At 51.9% G+C, this 20,456-nt stretch overlaps 9 protein-coding genes across 9 annotated transcripts; 6 read left to right on the forward strand and 3 right to left on the reverse strand.

Moving 5' to 3' along the window:
- Positions 1 to 76: 76 nt before the first annotated feature.
- Positions 77 to 1,516, reverse strand: BU25DRAFT_425289 (uncharacterized protein; the record flags this gene model as incomplete). Its single annotated transcript, XM_033708341.1, has 4 exons — positions 77 to 665; positions 714 to 862; positions 907 to 1,329; positions 1,388 to 1,516. The coding sequence occupies 4 exons, from the start codon at positions 1,514 to 1,516 to the stop codon at positions 77 to 79; spliced, it is 1,290 nt and encodes a 429-aa protein (XP_033557231.1).
- Positions 1,517 to 2,313: 797 nt separating this feature from the next.
- On the forward strand, positions 2,314 to 3,081 carry BU25DRAFT_376785 (uncharacterized protein). Its single transcript, XM_033704120.1, has 2 exons — positions 2,314 to 2,503; positions 2,553 to 3,081. The coding sequence occupies exons 1-2, from the start codon at positions 2,501 to 2,503 to the stop codon at positions 3,045 to 3,047; spliced, it is 498 nt and encodes a 165-aa protein (XP_033557232.1). The 5' UTR covers positions 2,314 to 2,500; the 3' UTR covers positions 3,048 to 3,081.
- A 546-nt stretch (positions 3,082 to 3,627) lies between these two features.
- On the forward strand, positions 3,628 to 6,156 carry BU25DRAFT_442871 (uncharacterized protein; the record flags this gene model as incomplete). The annotated part of the gene is made up of 4 exons (XM_033709329.1): positions 3,628 to 4,779; positions 4,833 to 5,203; positions 5,256 to 6,024; positions 6,055 to 6,156. The coding sequence occupies exons 1-4, from the start codon at positions 3,871 to 3,873 to the stop codon at positions 6,154 to 6,156; spliced, it is 2,151 nt and encodes a 716-aa protein (XP_033557233.1). The 5' UTR covers positions 3,628 to 3,870.
- Positions 6,157 to 6,826: 670 nt separating this feature from the next.
- BU25DRAFT_200455 (uncharacterized protein) lies at positions 6,827 to 9,447 on the forward strand. Its single transcript, XM_033701099.1, has 3 exons — positions 6,827 to 7,178; positions 7,281 to 8,982; positions 9,036 to 9,447. Exons 1-3 carry the CDS (start codon positions 7,038 to 7,040, stop codon positions 9,131 to 9,133), a joined length of 1,941 nt encoding a protein of 646 aa, XP_033557234.1. The 5' UTR covers positions 6,827 to 7,037; the 3' UTR covers positions 9,134 to 9,447.
- On the forward strand, positions 9,448 to 11,571 carry BU25DRAFT_200456 (transcription factor IIA, alpha/beta subunit). The gene is made up of 4 exons (XM_033701100.1): positions 9,448 to 9,778; positions 9,854 to 9,955; positions 10,360 to 11,390; positions 11,439 to 11,571. The coding sequence occupies exons 1-4, from the start codon at positions 9,761 to 9,763 to the stop codon at positions 11,476 to 11,478; spliced, it is 1,191 nt and encodes a 396-aa protein (XP_033557235.1). The 5' UTR covers positions 9,448 to 9,760; the 3' UTR covers positions 11,479 to 11,571.
- Positions 11,572 to 11,896: 325 nt separating this feature from the next.
- On the reverse strand, positions 11,897 to 13,072 carry BU25DRAFT_479634 (uncharacterized protein; the record flags this gene model as incomplete). Its single annotated transcript, XM_033711033.1, has 2 exons — positions 11,897 to 12,766; positions 12,916 to 13,072. The coding sequence occupies 2 exons, from the start codon at positions 13,070 to 13,072 to the stop codon at positions 12,357 to 12,359; spliced, it is 567 nt and encodes a 188-aa protein (XP_033557236.1). The 3' UTR covers positions 11,897 to 12,356.
- A 1,562-nt stretch (positions 13,073 to 14,634) lies between these two features.
- On the reverse strand, positions 14,635 to 17,349 carry BU25DRAFT_350955 (RNA-binding domain-containing protein; the record flags this gene model as incomplete). The annotated part of the gene is made up of 3 exons (XM_033703335.1): positions 14,635 to 16,116; positions 16,305 to 17,072; positions 17,125 to 17,349. 3 exons carry the CDS (start codon positions 17,347 to 17,349, stop codon positions 14,635 to 14,637), a joined length of 2,475 nt encoding a protein of 824 aa, XP_033557237.1.
- A 177-nt stretch (positions 17,350 to 17,526) lies between these two features.
- Positions 17,527 to 18,652, forward strand: BU25DRAFT_414797 (uncharacterized protein). Its single transcript, XM_033707383.1, has 7 exons — positions 17,527 to 17,678; positions 17,739 to 17,761; positions 17,814 to 17,847; positions 17,901 to 17,935; positions 17,993 to 18,019; positions 18,072 to 18,141; positions 18,194 to 18,652. Exons 1-7 carry the CDS (start codon positions 17,642 to 17,644, stop codon positions 18,256 to 18,258), a joined length of 291 nt encoding a protein of 96 aa, XP_033557238.1. The 5' UTR covers positions 17,527 to 17,641; the 3' UTR covers positions 18,259 to 18,652.
- A 67-nt stretch (positions 18,653 to 18,719) lies between these two features.
- Positions 18,720 to 19,766, forward strand: BU25DRAFT_414798 (uncharacterized protein). The gene is made up of 3 exons (XM_033707384.1): positions 18,720 to 19,071; positions 19,124 to 19,211; positions 19,324 to 19,766. The coding sequence occupies exons 1-3, from the start codon at positions 19,041 to 19,043 to the stop codon at positions 19,544 to 19,546; spliced, it is 342 nt and encodes a 113-aa protein (XP_033557239.1). The 5' UTR covers positions 18,720 to 19,040; the 3' UTR covers positions 19,547 to 19,766.
- Positions 19,767 to 20,456: the final 690 nt, after the last annotated feature.

A 20,456-nucleotide genomic window follows, 5' to 3' on the forward strand; every position in this document is an offset into this window, starting at 1 on the left:
AAGTGAAGCAAACTATGAGATAATTTTTGTGACGCCGATAAACCAGCAGTTTATCCTTAGCTGCCATCGTGCAGTCTTAAACATTGAACTTTACATGCTTAGAGGTTCCGACTGCCTCCCCGACGTGCCAGTCTTGCTTGAAGATCATATTGCATGGCCTGTCGTCGCAACCATTGCGCAACAAGGTCACCAGAGGTGGCCTCATCACTGTCGGTCTGCGAGTGAACATACTCATGTCAGGCCGTTGGTGTTCAGATGGCGGTGCTGGCCGCGGCGGTGGCTTTGCAAACGTTCCACCTAGAGGACTGGTCAAGGAGACTACGGAACCATGTTGGGAGCTTGTAGGAGTAGTCATAGAAGCTTGTATAGCTGGCAGTGGCTCTTTGACGAGTGTTATTGGTGCTGACGCGAAGTAATCATTGGCTAAGTTGCTGCAGGAGCTCGAGGCAGACCAGTGCTCGTTGACCGTCACTGGAGTGATGGTCGACGGACAGTCGACTAGAGTGGTAAGACAAGGTAGAGCGGGCGAACAAGATAATATGGCAGCTATCGCGATCTGGCATTGCGTAGCGATGGCATACGGTAGACTCTCTAGCGCGGGATTGTAGCCAGTAGGTGTTGGCTGTTGCAGATAGACCAGCCGCACAAGCGACGGAATTATGAGACTGATGTTTCATCAGTGAGAGGTAATTAAGAACAATGTAAACACTTACAGTGTACGAAGGGAGAGGATAAAGGCAGCCCAACCTTCGTTGTGCTGTTGGACACCCAAGCCCATGACCGCGAATACAGGCAGAACAATCAAAGTCATATCGAGCGTGATGTCGATCGCGATTATAGTGGTCCAGAATGGTTGCTGAATCTGTGAGTTGATGTCCTGATAAGCATATGTGGATGTCAATTTACCAAGTGTATACATCGTCCCATTCGGATATCCCAAGGCCTAGGTAACTTGCACTGGAACATGACGCTGGTTGTCGAAACAATCGTACATGCAAGTATTGCGCAGCCTATTGCGATGGTGCACGTCCTGTAGACTCTATGAAGCTCGAGTCGTTTGAGCCAAAAAATAAGCGGCATCCTCGACAAGCTTAGACCGAGAACGAACAAGACCGTAGACACGTATGTTCTGACTTGTGAATCACTTGTATGGACCGTATTCAGCGCATTTTCCTGTGTTGCTGTGCTAGTCACTGTTGTAGACATGGTGAACATGCTGGCAAGAGCGAACAGGGCCACGACTAGGACCAGTACATCGTCTATTGCTGGTGATCGACGACGTGATCGTTGTCTGAAGTCGTGTAGAAGCCGAACAAAGACGCTTGGAATCTGAAATGAGTGTTAGTTAGAGCGGACAAGCTGCAAGTGTGAGGCAATGGTAGCTTACCAGCATGCTCGAGAGTAGCCAGACTGTTGTTACTAAGGCAGGGCCCGAGTGACGCATATGCATTTGTGCTTCGGCCTTGCTGAAATGTTCATCATTCATTGTAGCTGTTGTGAGTAGCGAGCGGCGCATGAGGAAATTGCGGTGACATGGGCTGCAATCCGTGAAGCCCTTGTCGACATGAAAGATCAGCTATAACCGACCACGTCGGATGGTCCCCTCCGCGGATTCGACTCGACGAGTAGTCCATAGCTGCAGGTATGTGTTGCTGCAACGAAAGAGTCTTTCTCTAGTTAACGATGTGCGTGGCTGACCAAGTCGACTCGAGGCCGCAAATAGAACAGATGAAGAAAAGAAAAGCAGCTGAAGGAGGCCCTCGACACACTATAGGACGGACATATCGTATGGGGAAGAGAAGCTATGCAGCGCCGTGCGTCGAGCTGAACCCTCAACCCGAAGTGTTGGGAGGCATTCAGACGCCACAGTCCCACGAACGCAGGGTCGATGCATCGAGCTCGCAAAACATAGCATATGACTCGGCGACTGCGGAGAATAATGTTTCAGACAACGAGAAAACGCTCGCGCGGGATTATCGATCGTGGATGGACCGTACCGACCGGAACCAGAGAATGGGCATTGCTCCCTTCCATTATTGTGTGTATGCTCTCTTGTGGCCAACGAGATCGCGCAACGCATGCAAACGACGAGTATCGTAAGCAAATAATCTGCTCATAATGGTGAACTGAGAATGTAGTATCGTGCCACCGATCAAGGAAGTGTGACTAAAATCGTCTTTAGAGAGCTGTTGCTATTCTAGATTATCGATCGTCAGGCGACAATCGTGATCTGTGGGTACTAGTACTGTGTATATCTCCAGCCTCAAAAAAAGGTGATTGTCTACATGGAAATTGAAAACAGCCCTCAGAAACCATGTGTAGCTTTTAAGCATCAAATCGGTTCTCTGGCTGTGAGGTGTGAAGTAATTAAGGGTGCTGGGGAAAGGAACGGTTGGTGTGGAGTGGGGCGCTAAGATAAGCGCGATAAGCAGCTCTGAATTTCTCCCGCACAAGAACTCGCCCTTGTGTACGATTCGGTTATATCGTCAGTGACACAACCATGGTATATTGTTGAAGAGGTGTCTGGAAGCACAACAGCTAACATCGTCAAGGCGCCTATAAAGAAGCGCACAACGGCACGAGCAAAGTCCGCGCGCGCAGCCCATTCAGTGCCAGCCGCACTCCCCATGCCAGATGGTTTCGAGGGTGCATTTGCCTCGAAGAAAGACAAGCAGAAGATTAAACACTCGTCATTTGTCAGCAAGATCGAGAAGGCAGCAGCGAAGTCACAAAAGCGGCGGCGACCGAACAAGAAGCTCGTAGCGAACCTCGAATCACTCGCCGACGCGCTGCCAGGGCTTGGAGACGGAAGAGCAGATGAGGTAGAAGTAGGCCAGGCTAAGATTCAGCGCAAGAGCTTGAAGTCAAGACCAGGGGCTACAAAGCGGAAGGAGAAGCTGGTGAAGACGGAGATGGACCGCTTCAACAAGAACTTGGCGCAGCTGGCAGGAAGCAGTACAGGGTCTGGGGTGCAGGATAGGTGGGCAGCACTGAAAAGCCATGTGCAGAACACCATGGAGGTCAAGCCTGAGTTTGCTCAGAAATGAGGGCTCATAATGATCGAGAGGAACACAATGATACCCAAATGTTACAGCAAAAGCAACGAGCTCTTCACAAGACCATGTCCTAAATTATAGACCACGGATGTGTGTACACCAAAGATGCAACGTCGCGAGGTGTCGAGTGGGTAAATTCTGTGAGCCTCAGCTGCTGGAATCGGTGCCTCCTAAGACTGTTGACACAGTTTATGCATGGCCGAATTTCAGTGCAGTCGAGGAGGGCACCGGAACAAACAATCATCCACAGCAATGCAGCCACTCCTAAGACATTTCGTCGAAAGCCTTCGGCACGCTTCATAATGTAGCGAGAGTCCTGAACTTTAATTCTCAATCTTGAATCCAGAAAGCGGTCTCCTCTAGGTCAAAAAGCTCCTGTGCACGAGGCAGTGTGTACAGTTCATTCCCACATTTCATAATTTTGAAGAGGTCACAGCAAACGCCATACTCCTCGAATGCTATTTGTTATTGACGATTTCCAAATTCGAGGAGCGAACGAGTGGCTCGTGCTGAGGATTGGTAAGATAGTGCGACACCATGACATCACAATCAACTAAATCTCAAACTACAACGCCTAAACACTAAGTATCCGGAGGACCCGCACAATGCCTTTGCGCTCCCTGGCTTATTGTCAATAAGCATGTTTGGAGTTCTCCTCTACTTGGACAAGCACGGCGCGGCGTGCTCGAGTGGGCTCTTTGCCTATCCCTTGACGATCACTGAGCGATGAGCGCGTGTACCTTTGTTTCATCCTTAATACTCCCAAGACTACTACACAGACCGCACCCGATACCGACTAACTACGCCACCCACAATGTCTTTTCTTGAGAGGAAGACGACGCGTATTACCAGGAACAAGCCGCACAATGACCATCGTAACAACACCCTGGGTGGGGAGTCTTCAGGTCAGGTTCCTAATGCAAAGAAGCCTCGGTCACGACCTGCGAAGTCACTGCGCGACCGTCTACCATTCCCGCAAGGCACTCTTCCTCCTTCTTCTGGACCTTACTCGATCGCGAACATGGAGATCGAGGTGCCCGTCGAACACCCTCGAACCATATCAGACATAAAACGAGACGGCCGACATCTCTTACAACTTGAGACGGTACTCTTTACAATGTATTACCCTGCGGCGTTTGGGTCCGGCGAAGGGCAAGACCCAGCGGGGCACAAGCACTGGAGTCGCGAAACGTGGCTGCCTCGACCGCGTATACAAACAGCACGGGGATACGCACACTTCGCCGGCGTGCCAGATTGGACGCTGATCAGTTTTCTAGGTGCAACTTCTATGCTCACCAAGCTTCGAGGCTTTCGAAACAGTCCGCCAGCCACACATTGGCCACCCGCGGGTAACTACAAGAAGAACGGCTATAAGATCAAGAACCAAGAAGGACCACCTCCTGAGGGTCATGATGGGGAGCCGGTCTTCCCGTTGTTGATGTTCAGCCATGGTCTTGGAGGTACAAGGACAGCATACTCTAGTCTGTGCTCTGAATTTGCGAGCTATGGCTTCGTGGTCTGCGCGGTGGAACATCGTGACGGATCAGGCCCAAGGACGTTCGTCAACCATAGAAAGCAGCAAACCAGAAGCAAAGACCACCAGGGAGGAGCGAAAGCAAACAAAGAGGACTGTGGAGGGGACAAAGAGTGTGAGCAAGAGTGGGAACGGTGGAAGAACGTGGATCATACGGACGAGGAGCTTGCTCAGGCTCATCATAACATCGTATAAGAAACAACCCAGATGACATTGTTGACTGTGGTTCTGACTTCGTATAGGACTACATCTTTCCTAAAGGCAATCGAATGGACACCACGCCTAACAACGAGCAAGGTGTCGATCAGGAGTTGCGAAACGCCCAAATCGAACTACGCTTGTGTGAACTGGAAGAAGCCTACAACGTTCTCAAGAAGATCTGCGCAGGAGACGGCGAGGAGGTAGCCCGCCAGAATTTGAGGAGTGAAGGCTTTGTTGGTGGCTCTTCAAGAGGCCTACAAGGTGTCAGTTGGCAGCAGTGGAAAAACAGATTCCACGTCGATAAGATGACCATGGCGGGGCACAGCTTTGGCGCTGCTACCGTGGTAGAGGTTCTGCGACACACCGATCGCTTCAAGAACGTACAGGCAGGCATCATCTACGATATTTGGGGGTAAGCACACTACCCTGAATGCCTCCAGCGTAGATTATTGACCAAGTGCCAGTGCGCCCATCAAACCGCCCGCTGAAGACCCCGAACACCGCATCCATTTGCCACTGTTGGGCATCAATAGTGAGGCCTTTATGTACTGGCAGCAGAACTTCGACGCTGTCATGTCACTGATGAAAGAAACGAAAGAGAGCGGTGCGCCTGCATATCTCCTAACAGTTCAAGGATCAGTGCACATTAGCCAGTCCGATTTCTCACTGCTATACAAGGGTATCACCAACCTTCTTATGAAGGCTACAGTGCACCCTCAGAGAGCAATCGACCTCAACATAAGCGCATCACTCGAGTTCCTTCGCCTTGTAGCCCCGGACGCTGGCGCGGGTAAATCTCTGATCAATCGTTCGATGACGGATGAAGGCTTGTTACAAACTGAGTTACTTGAAGAAGTACCCAACAAGCACCGGCCAACCGACCAGTGGATAGCCGCTCGGCTGAAGGTGCCACATGAGTTCCGCACGCGGCTTGCTGCTGGTATGCAGAGACGATTTAAGCGAAATGAGAACGGAGAAACAGTCTACAGCACAGGAGACGAAGTCTGGATGCACTTCAAGCCTACAGCGAAAGAGCTTGAGAAATGGATTCAGGAAGAAGACCGGGGCGAAGAGAGGATTGACTCTAATCACGCCATGAGATCAGATGCAGAGAAGGAAAACCCAGCAACACACAAGTTGCACGGCGACAAAGATAGCTCGCAGGACAATGGGAAAGGCAAGTCGCCCAGTGCAGATGTTTCTCACGAACACTCGACAACAAAAGACAATCATGTAGGTACGGACGAGAGTGAACAAGCACAGTCTATGCATAATGGTCTGAGGAAAGATGAGAACAATAGCACCCTTCAGAATGATAAGGAAGAAGAACGGCGAGCTTATACAGCGGGCGATACGTCAAAGTAGACGGCCAGGTAGCACTTATCAAACTCGTATAGATGTGAGCTAGTTACTGCAAGCTCTTGGATACGCTGTCAATTCCTATCAAATGACTCCTCTTTGAGAAGTAGTTGCGATGCTTCATAAGCGGTCCGGACCCCTAAGAAAGCTTGTTTCCACGTGACCCAACGCCTGCCGAGGCGGTCTGGGTCATTTCAGCCCTGACTCGCTCATATTCGCTTCCTTTGAATAGTAATCATTCCAACATCAACCCTTGAAAACTGACCATTATTGCGACGAGATAGACCTCGCGACTTCGGCCGTGACATTCCGACCGCTTATTAGAGCCAACTCCCTCGCGAGCTCTATCATGACAAAGCAGACGGTCGTAATGTAGTCAAATCCTGCTGTTTTGGCTGCGTGACTGCGTCGGCCCCTCCTTCTTCGCCTGCAAACGTCCAGTCTCACCCGAACCGCATCGTCCATCTCTACAACAGCATCTTCGCAACCACTTCTATTTCGACTTTCTGTGGTCTGCTAGCGATTCCACACTAACCCCGCCTTGATCAACAAGGACTGTGCTCTTGTGTAACACGCGTACTGGACCCTTGGCCCTTCAACCGCCGAGCGGGCACTTGCTTATTCCTGAACGCTGCATCACATCGGTCCATTATCGTCTATAGATTACTCTTCAGCGACCTTCTTGAATCCCGTCTGCAATTGGCGTACGACGAATCACTTGCTCCAACTATCGGAGATCTGAAGGCATCATCGAAAATTGGAGGATACCATCACCTAACTTTGCCGGACGCGCACCTGAACCGGACTGAACTGTCTGCTGCCTGGCTACACTATTGTTGCTATTTTTTAAAGGCCTCCCGGGTTGAGGTAGGGAAAAGGAGGTTAGCATGAAGAGCACGGAAGGCACAGAACCTCCACACAAACGTTCGCGTACAAGCGAAGATGCGGACGATGCAGCTGTTGCCTCTGGAGGCAAGAAGGCTCGAGGAAGACCGCGAGTGGACACCCAGGATGCTACTGCTGCAGACGTAAGTATTGTTCTCATCAGCGTCGATCGCTCATCTCACCCTATCACTCAGCTACTTGAGCCGAGAAAGCAGCCAGACACGTAAAACTGATGCAACCGCTAGCGTCGAAGAACACAGATTCGTCTTGCCCAACGCGCATACCGGCAGCGTAAAGAAACAACAATATCTTCACTCAAGCAGCAGAGCTCTCAACTACACAATACTATTGATGAGATGAACAAGGCGTTTCTACGCCTCAACAATTCGATCGTGCAATCAGGAGTGTTGCAATTGAACCCTGGGCTCGCAAGAGAGCTCCAGCAGATGACCGAGATGTTCGCCAACTGTGTCAAGTCAGCCAACGAACGAACAGTGGACAGCGATGAAGATGAGCCTGGGGAGGCCGCCCCAATGCAAAAGAAGGAAGAAGCCCCTGCACCATCAAAAATGGTGCAGGCTCAATCATCGCAAACGATCACGCCTCTTGAGAACGAGCAACCCTGGGGCTATGCGGTAATAACCCAAGCCACTGAGCAAACCCGTTCACAGAGTGACATTCCGCAAGCCCAGAGCTATCTGTCACATATCTCGAGCTCATCATATAAACTACCGGAGCCGAACAATGAATCTAGCCTGGCCCGTCGATACCAATTTACTGTCGGCGAAGTACTGGATCAGTCGAGGTCAAGGAGTGGATCGTACCAGCCGCGGGCAACGGACGACCAAACTCAGCAAGAACAGCAACAAGAGCAACAGCTACTCCCCTTTGGCCTTGTTGACCTCCCCAATCGCGAGCAGTCACCTTTCGTACCTCCATATATCTTCCCCGTCAACTTTCCCGCAATGGGTGCAGAACTTCCACCAGCACCACGCCAGTCGCCCAAGACAGTCACATATCCGTTGCCTTCATCGTTAACCACGAAGACACTATCGCCGGGCTACACATACTCATACGAAGAAGTCACATTCGCACGACGGCTGATGCGAGCGACATTGGAATTTGGTTTCCTTCTGCTCTGCAATCCCGACGTACATCCTGCGATCTTGAGCTATATCTTCAAGCTATCTCTACCGTACGTTACGTTGGAAGAGATTCGTACTCGTTTCAAGGTGATTCTTTCGCGAGATGTCACCGAGGATCTGGACTGGTACGCCACACCTTTTCTTCATTTAGGCGGTGCCGGAACACACTATCAACGACGTGACGCTCATGGCAAACCTATACCAATGAAGAACAACTGGACGATACGACAGATCGGGCCCTTGGAAAGACGCATGGTTAGGATGGAGAGTGTTGCAAATGGACAGATCCAAGATTTCGAGAGCTTAGATCTCAATGGATTTGAAGGGGAATGGTTCGACGCATACGATGTACAGGGCTACCTCGAAGAACAGTGGCATTGTAGGATTGACCCGAAGAGCTCTTTCGCAGAGTGCTTAGTCGAGGACGAGAACGCGGCAATTTTGGACGAGACCGAGAGCCCAAGTCTGAGTCGTGATTCGACATCCAGTACTTCAGACACCACCATGCCCCCCGTACCGCATACTTTCAACGCCCTCGAACCTTCATATGGCCTCGACATGCCCTTAAACAACGCTCCGACACCCAACTTTCTTCTATCGCCGCCTAAGCAAAGCCTGTTAAACCTGTCATTCAACCAGACATTGGGTCTAGATCTAGCGCCTGGGTTTGACCTGGGCTTCGCCGGAAACAGTGGATACAGCACGCTTGGCCTGAATATGACGGGTGAGACTGAGCAGCTTCCGGTGATGAAGCAGAAGCCGAAGAAGGTTGCGTGGGTGGACGTCCATAAACTCATTGAAAGTAAGTTTGGCTTTGCCGGTGTGAGATATGGCAATTGCTAAAAGTCGATACAGACATCATTAAGCAAGCAGTTTGCCTCGGTCGAGCGCCGGGGTACAGGCGGAAAGATATCGATGTGGCGTTCAGGGAAGCTCTCATACCTGCGTATTGAGAGCACAGAGACAGTAGCATGCACGGGAAAAAGTCGATGTCGCAAAGTGGGAGAGGCCACACGATACTGGAAGAAAGGAGCTGGAGTTTGGTGTTCACGGAAAAGATGATTGGACATGACAGGGTCCGCTCAACTCATTGCACTGTATACGATATAACGGCCAGATGTACTAATAGACGATGGAAAAGCTATGCAAAGCTACCATCAAGAGCACTCACAAACTCAGTGTTGCTGCCGCAGCTCTTTGTTCAGGCAAACAGGGTGGCGCCAAGCCGCGCTAATCGCTAACGGCCGCTCGTAGGGAGTGATCTTCTGAGCAGTTGGGCGGACGAACACCAATACACTCACCCCAGACCCCACGACCCCACGACCACCATCGTGAAAGCACTCGCACCCGTTGCACAAGACCCGCCGTCTGCATATCCCATATCTGTAGTCAATATACACAAGCGCAGAAGCTTCACGAAGCGCGCGCACTCTGCCGTACCTGCAGCCTCAGCTGTGACGTTGCCTGCCTGGCCTGCCATCATCGTCGACTATCACCACGACGGAAGCAACTGTCGCATACTCTGCGCAATCGCCCACGTCGTACACCTAGATAGATAGAGCAAGTGGAAGCCGGTCGCCATGTCGAACCTGGTGGTGGTTAGTTATCCTCGGCAACTGCGCATGCGAACAGATGCACATGGGTAAAGGTAGACACGCTGACAGCATCACCAGGGTAATGTCTACCAGCAGATCATCGAGAAGGTCATCCAGGCTTCGCAGAATGACTTCGAGGAGTTCGGTGTGGACCAGTCGACGCTTGACGAGATGAAGCAGGTATGTCATGGCAGCCTGGCGGTGTGCACCTTCCGTTGCATCGTCATTCCAGCACCTTCCCCATCCGCCTGTGTTTTCCTCACGTCAACACTGCACCTTCTGTCGATTTTGTTGTTTGCTGCATTTTCCATTGTTTTCTCTGCGCTTGGGTCGCTGCGACGTTGCCGCCTGGCTTTGGGGTGGATGGGCGGCCGAAAGCGGGGCGCGAGTTGCCGGTCGGTTTCGCAGGTCGGGGGCGCTCTCAGTATTTGGGTCACTCTTATACCCCCTGCACAGCTCACTGCCCCGCCAAGCCAAGCCCATCCCTACCAAACAGGGCATAGCTTCATCATGTGACGGCTTGCTACCACCACTACTCTTCTTCATAACATCTCCTCACGCTGAGTACATGCTGACGCTCTCAGGGCTGGCAAGAGAAGCTCTCTGCTCTCAAGGTCGCTCAATTTCCCTGGGATCCCCAGCCTGAGCCGGTGCGCCAGCCGCCTACTGTGCCGTCGAACGTCAAGGCGGACCATGATCTGCCTCAGGTGTCCGCGGCGCTGGACCATGTGAACTTTCCCAATGCTCAAATCAAGTCGGAGACACAATACCAGCAGCACCCTCCTCAGAACTATCCGCAGGCTCAAGCCTACACTGGCGGTGGATACGACCAGAATCATGGTCTCGCCCAACAACGGGCACACAACCTTGTTATGCAGCGCCAGCAACAAAGCAACATGATGCCTCAGGCAAACTTCCCAAATCTCCCACAACAGAATCTTCATCTCCCACAACAAGGTCAGCATCCTATGACCCAACAGCAGCGTATGATGGCACCACAGCAGCAACAGATGCAACGCCCGCCTCAGCAGCAACTACCGCAGCAGCGTCCGCCACCACCACCACCACCACAACAACAACAGCAACAACAGCAGCAGCAGAACAACAGCAACCTCTACACCTCGCAGACAGATGGTGCTGGGGAGGGCTTGGAGGATTGGAAGGCATTCCTCACGGCGCGAAGAGCTGCAGAGACTGAAGAGGGACGGATCGCGGCTGATGAGTTCATGCGCGCCCGTGTCGATGCCATGGTGATGCAGCAGGACAGTGGACTGATGGTGCCGCTCGACGCGATGCCGAAAGGCAAGAAGAGGAGGGCAGCCGTGCGCGTGCTTCAGGCCGAGAAAGCCGAGGCGTCGTCATCGACATCGGCACCGAGCGCGTCAGTACCTAGCCTGTTCGATGGAGTCGACGACGACATCAAGCCTGGCGAAGAGGACCCAGACGATGCCATCAACTCTGATCTCGACGATCCTGAGGACGATCTGAACGACGGGGACAACAGCGACGACGAGATGGTAGACTACATGCTGTGTACCTATGACAAGGTGCAGCGCGTCAAGAATAAGTGGAAGTGCACACTGAAGGACGGCATCTTGACCACGAACAAGAAAGAGTAAGTCACACATAACCCAACCGCGAAGACAACTTGCTGACCAAATAGATATCTCTTCCACAAAGCCAACGGTGAATTTGAGTGGTAATAGCATAATGACATAATGCTTATCGTGTGCAGCTGAACTCGAGTTCTAAGCGGCCGACCCCGCGACAAACAGCTTTCCACGCTGACGGACCGAGTTCAGCTGCCGCAATGGCAATTGTACAACATCGTGGTCCTCTCTCTGACGTTGCGATATGACGTGGATCCACTGGAGACATACATACCCGATATGTACACCCTGCAGTACGACCGTCAACTGTACTACATCCAACATCGTCATGACTGGGCATCTGACGATCAGAAAAATGCCTCATCCTTACCTTTCGCACGACAGACTATGCGATTACGATATAGCGCTCGTTCAGACTCACCATCTCGATATCTTCTTGGTTGTGGCAGAAATCGAGTCGACACTGGCCGAGCTTGCAATTCTTCTGTCATCAGACTTAACTTCTTGCAACTTGATCATGAGGAGGCTGACTTGCAACTCTCCTTACTTAGCATACAGACTGAACGCACGACATGCCGAGAATCAGATATACTTCCTTACTTGATATGTGCTGGGGCACTGGTTGAGACCTGGCTGGAAGAGCAATCTTTGTAGCTAGCTACTCTCCGTCAATGCATGATTGAAGTGGCACACTTACATCTCGTGTCAAACTTGACGTCCTACAGTAGTGAAGGTATATGCATGTGAACTTAGTAAACGTGTATTGCCATTATTAGTATTACAGTAGAATAGTAGTATCGTCCGTAAGCGACATATCATAACAAACATCGTGACATCGTAGCCATAACAACAAACCCCATCGAAGACCCAAATCTCGGTGTCAGCCCGCTGTCGACTTTGGCGTCTGATGAGAAGCGGCTTCCTTCCACAGTAACCCCTCTCTTGCAAGAACAAGAAATACGGGGAGGAGGTTAGTACCCCCTAGCCCTCTGATCCCGCTCAATCGAACCCAACACCCCCAATCCCACATCCCCCAGTCCACTTTGCTGCATACTGTCCTTCCCCTCCATCACCCTAGGAACATTGCTGCTCATGCTTCCTAAAACACCGCCTAGGTTCACGGCGCCAGAGCTAGTGTCTTCATGTAACGGGCTTACCAAGTTCCAGAGCGTAGGGTTCAGGTTCGCGGAAGAGGAGGAGTGTAGCGATGGGTGGCCTACAAGCTCGTTGCTGCTGTATGTTGAAATAGGGAGAGCAGCGCTGTAATCGTATTCTGAACCGCCGCCCACACGCTGCTCCGGATGGCGGCGCCCGCCCAAGTGTGACAGGTAATACGAGTTCGCAGCCTCCCTCCCACGGTGGCGTTTCTTGTCTTCGTCCTCTGTTGCCATATATACAAGCACTGTCGCGTGGTATGTCAGCCTTTTTCGCGAGTCAAGTAATCCCTGGCAACAACAAAACTTCCACACATTGCGGGACAACGACATGTTCTGGAAGATTGAGTGTGGTTCTTGGCTTGTAGGTACTCACCACCAGGCTGATCTTTGAGATGCTGTTTAAGCACTTGGAGATGGCTCGATATCTGCTTGCGGTCTCGTCGGATCCCTGTATCTTTGCACATCGAGTCTTGGATGAGTTTGTTACGGCCGCGTAGGGCGTCATCGAGCATGAATTTTTTGCGACCCATAGGTGGCCACCGGATGAGTGCTATGGTGTTTTCGTCAGCCACAGGCATTTAAGAGGTGGCTGCTTCGAGATTCTGCGGGTGCCCACTCACCTCTCCAGAAGGCGTGCTCCAGGAACTCAGGCCAAACGCTCTTTTCCGGGCACTTGTTGTCCTTCTGTACCTTAATCTTTGCTTCTCTTGCCTCCCTTTCGATGAACTCCCGCGGGGTCAAGACTGGCTATTTCTCCCTGTACTTCTGGTACTTGTCTGATCGTGCCAGTAACGAATACAGTCGTGTTATCTCCCGCTTGATCTGCTTCTCCGACCTCTCTAACCCCCGTCCTGCCAGTCCAATGTACTGTGTATGTAGGCTGCCGGTAGAACAGTTGCCCGCAGCAATTGCCTGTTGAGGATAGGCATTCTCGGTAGGGCTCTGACTACGAAACACCTTTTGTGATGCATGTTGCGTACCTGTCAGTGGTGATGCCGTGTTGTCGTGTGACCAATTGGCAGATCGTTCCTGGAGGAAACCGCGATGTTGTGACGATGAGCCGTCCAGTGGTGTTCCAACTGATGGGTGTTCAGGGCTGAGCCGTTGGCAGGTGGCACACCTGAGTGGTGGTGTTGAAATTCCATAGTAATGTTTGGCATGTGAAGAGCCTAAAGAATGGAGTGAATTATGGGTAAGAATGATGACTTTTGCGTATCTCAGGCAGAATGGGAAGGAAAGTCAGGCAGTTGGAGCAATGAGTGACTGTGGATTATGAAAAAGGAATCAGAGAATACGGTTCGAGTATGTGGCAAAGATATGCAGATACTGATCAATGATATAAGAGGGTACCCCCACGGTCAACCCTCAGAGAAGAGGGCCGCTTGGCAGAAGGAACTGAATTTGCGGTGCACCCAAGAGAAGCCGTCTGACAGGTAGGATAGGACTCGGCTATACTTGAAGTGGATGCAAGATCGGTCACCAAGGTAGCATCCCGACGAACATAAAATTAGGCTAACACACTACCTACGGGCGCCGTGGTCGCCCACCTATCGCCATTTTGCTTGTTGCCCAAGTAATTACACTCTTCGCGATTCCTTAGTCTGTTGGAATGGTAAATATTGCCTGGTTAGCAGTGGGAGCAAGGGCAACAGGTAATTGCTGACTGATCAACTGTCATCTGATTGCACGTGTGCGAGGGAGAACTCGGCTTGGAATGCTCAGAGCAAGAATGAATGTCAGTGGTCAACAACAGATTATGTGAATCGAGTTCGCATGGTCGACAACCGTCTCGTTTGTGGCTGTCTTGCTCGTTGCGTCTCAAAATAACTGAAACCCGGTGTGGTGGCCATGCCCATTGATTCAGGTCTCTGTATGTGAATCCTGTCGCGGCTAACGTAGCGGTGACTTACATGTAGAAGCTGTGTGCAAGGTGTGACCTGGCCCGCTTCCAGTGCACCGCGGGATCCTGTGCGAAAAGCGGGCCTCGCTTTTTTGGCCGGGCAAGCAAGGGATGCCGTTAGGGACGACACAGCCTGACGGTGACGCGCAGAGTTTGCAGGTTACTCTTACCAGAGTACGCGGGCGCTCAGGCTCATTCATCTAGCTCGTCGTTGCCTGCAACGTTAAACTTCTGGCGACCGCCTGCAGTGAGCTTCTGGAGCGCGACCTTGTTGGCCTGTGCTCCCATCTTCTGCTGCATCTTCTCCAGTTCCTTCTCGGGATCATCCGATTCGGTTTCGGCAAACGCAAGAACCAATCGTCGACCGAGAAGATGGGTGTTCTTTAGAGCGTTCATGGCGTTAACGGCGTCGCGTTTCGTAGTGAACTCAGCGAACCCAAAACCACGTGAGGACGAATCAAACTTCTTGGGCACCCTGACCGACCGAAGTTGGCCGTAAGGGGTGAACAGGGCGCGCACCTCCTTCTTGCTAGCTTCGAAGGGCAAATTCTTAATAAGAATCTTGGTGCTCGCCGCCTTCTTTGCAGCGTCCTCTTTGCGACGCTCCTCTGCAGCATCCGCGCCCTTGTGAGATGCTTTGATCTGCAGCTTGTGACCCTCTAGATCATAGCCGTTCAAAGTTCGGAGCGCAGCAGCTGCCGCATCAGGGCTATCGAATTCGACGAAACCGAACCCCATCGACAATACACCCCGCTTTGGGTCGACCTTGGTCTTGACCACAGCACTGCGGAAGCCGGACAAGGGTTTGAACAATTCCGTGAGACGCTGGGTTGTGGTGGAGAAGTTGAGGTTGCGGACGTATAGTGTGGCGGTGTTTGATGCGTCAGGTTCAGGAGCTTCCTCAAGCAAGTCGGTCGCAGTGAGTTTGGCGTCTGGCTTGTCGGCGGATGTTGCCTGGACTACAGGCGCCACGAAGCCCTCCTTGAACAGGTCCTTTGGTGCCTTTTCAAGATACAGGATCGAGTCCTTCATCTTGCGATAAGACAAAGCCATGAATGCGGTCTTCGCCTCTGCAGCGTTTGAGAACTCAACAATGGCAGTCATGCCCGTTGGCGGCATGAGAAATTTTGTGACCTTGCCATGCTCCTCAAACGTTTTGCGCAATTCGTCCGCTGACACGGAGTGGGGGACGTTTTTAACCAAGATCGCAGTGTCGCCCTTTGCACTGTTCTTGAAAGCTTCAAGGTCGACTCCGTGTTGAGCAAAGTAGTTCTTGGTCTCCTGGATAATGTGGGTCTCGGCATGAGCCTGCTTGACCGCAGCGTCCGAGGATGTCGGGTCTAGCAGCTCTGCCTTGCTGATCCCCATGCGACTCGCGAGTGTGGACATGACTGCATCTGCGTTGAGGTACAACGAGTTCCAATTGAACGTAGCCTTGACGGCATCCTGCTTTCGTCGGATTTCTTTCTGCTTCTTCAATGGTAACTTGGAGATCTCGAACTCGTCGAGCTTGGTCTCCTTCTTCGCCTTTGCCGAAATGATGTGCAGGAGACGACCTTGGAAGATAGTGCTGTCATTCTCGTTGAAGGCCGTAACAGCGTTCTCGGGATCTTTGAACTGTACGAAAGCGAAGCCCTTGCCTTTGCCGTCGCTCTTCTTCAACGGTACGTGCACCTGGCTTGGTCAGTGATTGAGCGTACAAGTGATGTGTAACACAATATGTCAGAGTTCGCCAGTATCAGATCAGAGAGACATCTACTAAAATACTCTCACAAGGTGACCTCACATGCCGAAGCATCAGTTGTCCCTATCTTGACGTTCATCCTAGAGCGAGTGGTGTGTACGAAAAAATTTGGACTTACTTCTTCGAGTGATCCGTACTTGGAAAACTGGTTTCTGATGTCTTCTTCCGCAACCTCAAAATGTAGGTTACGGAGGTACAGTCGACCGGTTTCTCGAATCTTATCGTCTTCTGACGGTGCGGCGTCTACAACGGGCACATCAGTGGGTTGTGTAGGCTCAGGTTGCTGTTCGATAGCCACTGGAGAATCACGCTTCTCGGCAGCAGGCTTGGTTGTAGCCGGTGCAGGAGCAACAGGGACATCATCGTCCTCAACAAGATCCAGGAGTCTGTTCGTTCGTGATCGTAGCCAATCATCGTCGGTTGTGGGAGGCTGGCCGCCGGCAGCAGAGTCTAGCGCATCTGGCATTACAGCGTCGACATCTTCCACCGCAGCAGCCTCAGTATGGCTGACAGGCTCTGCCGCCGGGACAAGTCGTGTCTCCTCCAATGTCTCGTGGGACGTTTCGACAGTCTTTGGTTTCTTCGTGATGACCTGATAGTCATCATCGCTCTCGTCTGCAGGTACGACGACGTCTTGTACTGGCTCCTCGACCGCTGCGGAGTTGCCTGCGGCAATTTGTGCATCGCCCTCCGTCCATATGTTCGTCTTCGAGGGTGGTTGATAGACTTCGAGAAACTCCTTCAACTTGGGATCTTGCTCTTGCTCTTCCCGCTTTCGCTTCAGAGTGTTGTCCTCCTTTGGCGGTGGAAAGTAGTCGTCGCTCTTTGGTGCAGCCTTCTCGACCTTGATCTGTCGTCGTGACTTGGGCAACAATTCGTCTGAAATCTACCGCAATCGTTAGTCCCACTCGCGTACATGTAATACCGCACAAGCCTACCGGACGCGCAATCTCGACAAAGATCTTTGTCATTCTGATGAAAGTCTTGTTGAAGTACTTGACGGCCTTTGCGGCATCCTCAGGTGTCTTGTAGCCAACATATCCAATGCGGCGATGTGGGAAGAACTTGACGTCTGTGACCGGAAATTTGGCGAAATGCTTGCGCACATCGTCCTCGGTAAACTTGGGAGGCAGTCCGCGCACGAAGATGCGTGACGACTCCATGACTGAAACGTGAGGATGAGCTGTGGCCTGCTCAAGTGAAGGCGAAGTGAGCGTGGTAAGAGAAAGCTGCTCGGCAAAAAGTTCGAGAAATTTTAGCGTCATTGCACGCTAGCGCTCCAATAGGCCGAACCCACCGGTTAGTGGGCTCCTGTTGTTTGGCACTGGCCAGCTCCAACACCACCACCAAGCACTACAACAAACACAAAACTTCACCCAAGCATTGCTTACAGACCGCCATCCACACCTCGGGAACTATTGCAACAGCACACGCGACACGTCTCAAACCAGCAACATGGCCAGCGAGAAGTCAGAAGTCCACAAGCAGGAGGGTAAGGCCCCTATGTATACATCTCGGTTGTCACTTGAGCACGAGCTAATGACCTGAACAGCGCAGATCAAGTCTGCGGACATGGTATGGAATCCGCAATGTCTGGCGAATGACATTCAATAACCATGTGCTACAGAGCGAGGAGATGCAAAACGAAGCCATTGAAGTTGGTGAGTTATCTGTACCCCAGATGCGGCTGGCTCAAACGCTGACAGCTTGGTAGCACAGCAAGCAATGGAGCAATTCACCATCGAGAAGGTAGGCTTAGGCTTTTCAATCACTTTCTAGTACAACAGTACTGACAGTCGTTTCAAGGACATTGCGCAGTTCATCAAGAAGGAAGTAAGTAGCTAGGCGTCATGAGGTATAAGTACGTAGACTAACTCACATGCAGTTCGATAACCGCAAAGGCGCAACATGGCACTGCATTGTTGGCAGGAACTTTGGCAGTTTCGTTACGCACGGTAGGTTCAGCAGCTGTTTATCTCGCTCTCAACACTGGCTAACAGTCTATAGAAACCAAGCACTTCATCTACTTCTACCTCGGACACTGCGCCATCCTCCTATTCAAGACTCAGTAAGCACCAGCAACTGGATTAAAGTACCGTCGGCCGTCTGGAGTTATCACTTGCTTTTTGTTGAATTGCGATGTCTGGACTTCTGGAGCGCACTTCTCACCACGGCCCAGGTTCTAGAGTACGGTGACCTGCTTGGTTGTCATGAGCATGACTCTGGTCGGAATTGTACTCCACATTTTAGTCATCGGCGGTCGGTGTTCTTTGTTGTCTGTTTGTTCAGCGGCATCAAGAGCGCGAGGAGGGGTTCACGGAGTCCGAGAAGAAGGGAGTCTCTGAACATCACGATTACCACGGGTCTCCTTTCACGTCTGACAGTGGAGGCCCATCGATAAACTAAAACGGCAGATACACACATTCAATATTTGAATCCTGACCGAGGTCGAGAAGTGCAAAGCATTCCACCCGTTGCATGTGTTGTGGATTGCGCGCCACGGACGAGCCAAGTGTGGCTGAGCGACAGCGGTGATGACGCGCCTTCCTCGGCGCCAATGCATTTCACGAGATCGTTAATCACAGCACCTTGCCCGACCTTGCTCCCCTCTCGCCCTAATATCCCTCTCACCCTCTCTGACCGACCCCGCGACCCGGAATACTACTCTACAATCAAACGCGCTCGCCGTGCGACGATATCACTGCAAGCTAAAGTACCCTTACTTCGCCAGCCCACAGCTCGCGCATAGCTCCACCTCTCCGCACCGCCTCCGCTCGATCGACCGCGACGCGCGACCGAACCCACCAGCTACACTGCACTAGTTGCGCGACTGCAGCGCAAGTAAATCGGCAGCATGTTTTTCTTCTTTACGTGTGGAACACACAGTATGTTCGTCCTGCTCGTGGATTTGCGGTTGCAGAGCTAACGAGCACCCAGCGTTCAACTCCCAGCTCAGCGGCGCCGAACACATCACAGTGCAATGCCAGAACTGCGGTAACTTCTCTGGTAGAGTGATGAAGCGCTGGTACGTCTCCTCTCCCCCCTACACAAGACACCTTTGTCCTTCCCACAAGCAGCATACCACATCCTATTGCCCAGCGACAATAGCCTTGCACGCTTGCTAACATATATAACAGGGAATGGTTCACATTCTGCTTCGTCCCAATAATCCCATTCTCGCTCAAGCCATACAAGGAAGTCGGATGCCACATCTGCAACTTCTGGCAAGACATCAAGTACCGCCCGGACGTACAACAGCAGATGCAAGGCGGCGGAGGACAGCCGGCGGTCATGCTGCATGGTGGGAATGGGAACGGGCAGCATGGCGCGCCGCCGAGTGGGGTGCCGCAGTATAAGTGAAGAGGTTTGGATGAGGGGAGGTGAAGCGTTGGAGTGTGGCGTTGGGAGACTAAATAATGGCTGGGGTGGGACGTGTAAGGACTTGGCTGCCTGCCGTGTCCTTTTCGAGGAAGTTGCGCGCTTGAGCGACTCGCACAACACAGTCTAGGTGGTCCGGAAGAGATGTTTACGGTTGTTTGGTGCAAGTCATGCTTTGGCATGTTACGGCGTTCGGGGTTGCGAACAGATACCATACGGCATTCCTTTTGTGCACTGTTTCAATTACGAACTCTACTGGAAAAGACCTCTTCGCCATACACCAAGTCCCTTGTCCTTCCACACCCTTCGACTGACCCCCCCCCCCCCCCCCCTCCCCACCTTTTCATTCCATATCGTTCTCCAGTTTAGACTTCTTCCTTGAGATGTTATCTCTTCTCGCAAAGACGGACACTTTTCGCCTCGACCAGGCAATCACCGAAGACCTTCTTGTGAAGCTGATTCAGGCTATTAACGTGTGCGTCATGTGGGTTGCGGTGGCGCTCATTGCTGCTCATTGGCATGGTGTAGAGCTATAGTGGAACATGTACACATTTCCATCAGCACGACGCATGGGCAACACCTGGAAGCTGTGAGGTAAAGGTTCGCCAGGATCGTGAATCCGAATGTTTACGATCCTCGCCCAATCAGAGTGCTCTGAGGTACTCCAGGGTGTCGTATGGCACTACTGCCTTCCCAAGATTGGGGTTTGTCATCTCCGAACTTGTGCTTTCCTGAAAGTGTGCTGAGGTCCTCCGGGCTCTGCTTTTGCACTCTCATTTCTCGCGAAGTGTAATTCACGATCTTCGACATCTGGTCCATCAACAGTACGCTGAGATCCTCCGCGGCCCGTTTTTGGTGCTCGACAAGAAATGCTGGAGATGTCTAGTGTGGT

This window comes from Macroventuria anomochaeta (assembly GCF_010093625.1).
Source record: "Macroventuria anomochaeta strain CBS 525.71 unplaced genomic scaffold BU25scaffold_40, whole genome shotgun sequence".
NCBI classification, from domain to species: domain Eukaryota; kingdom Fungi; phylum Ascomycota; class Dothideomycetes; order Pleosporales; family Didymellaceae; genus Macroventuria; species Macroventuria anomochaeta.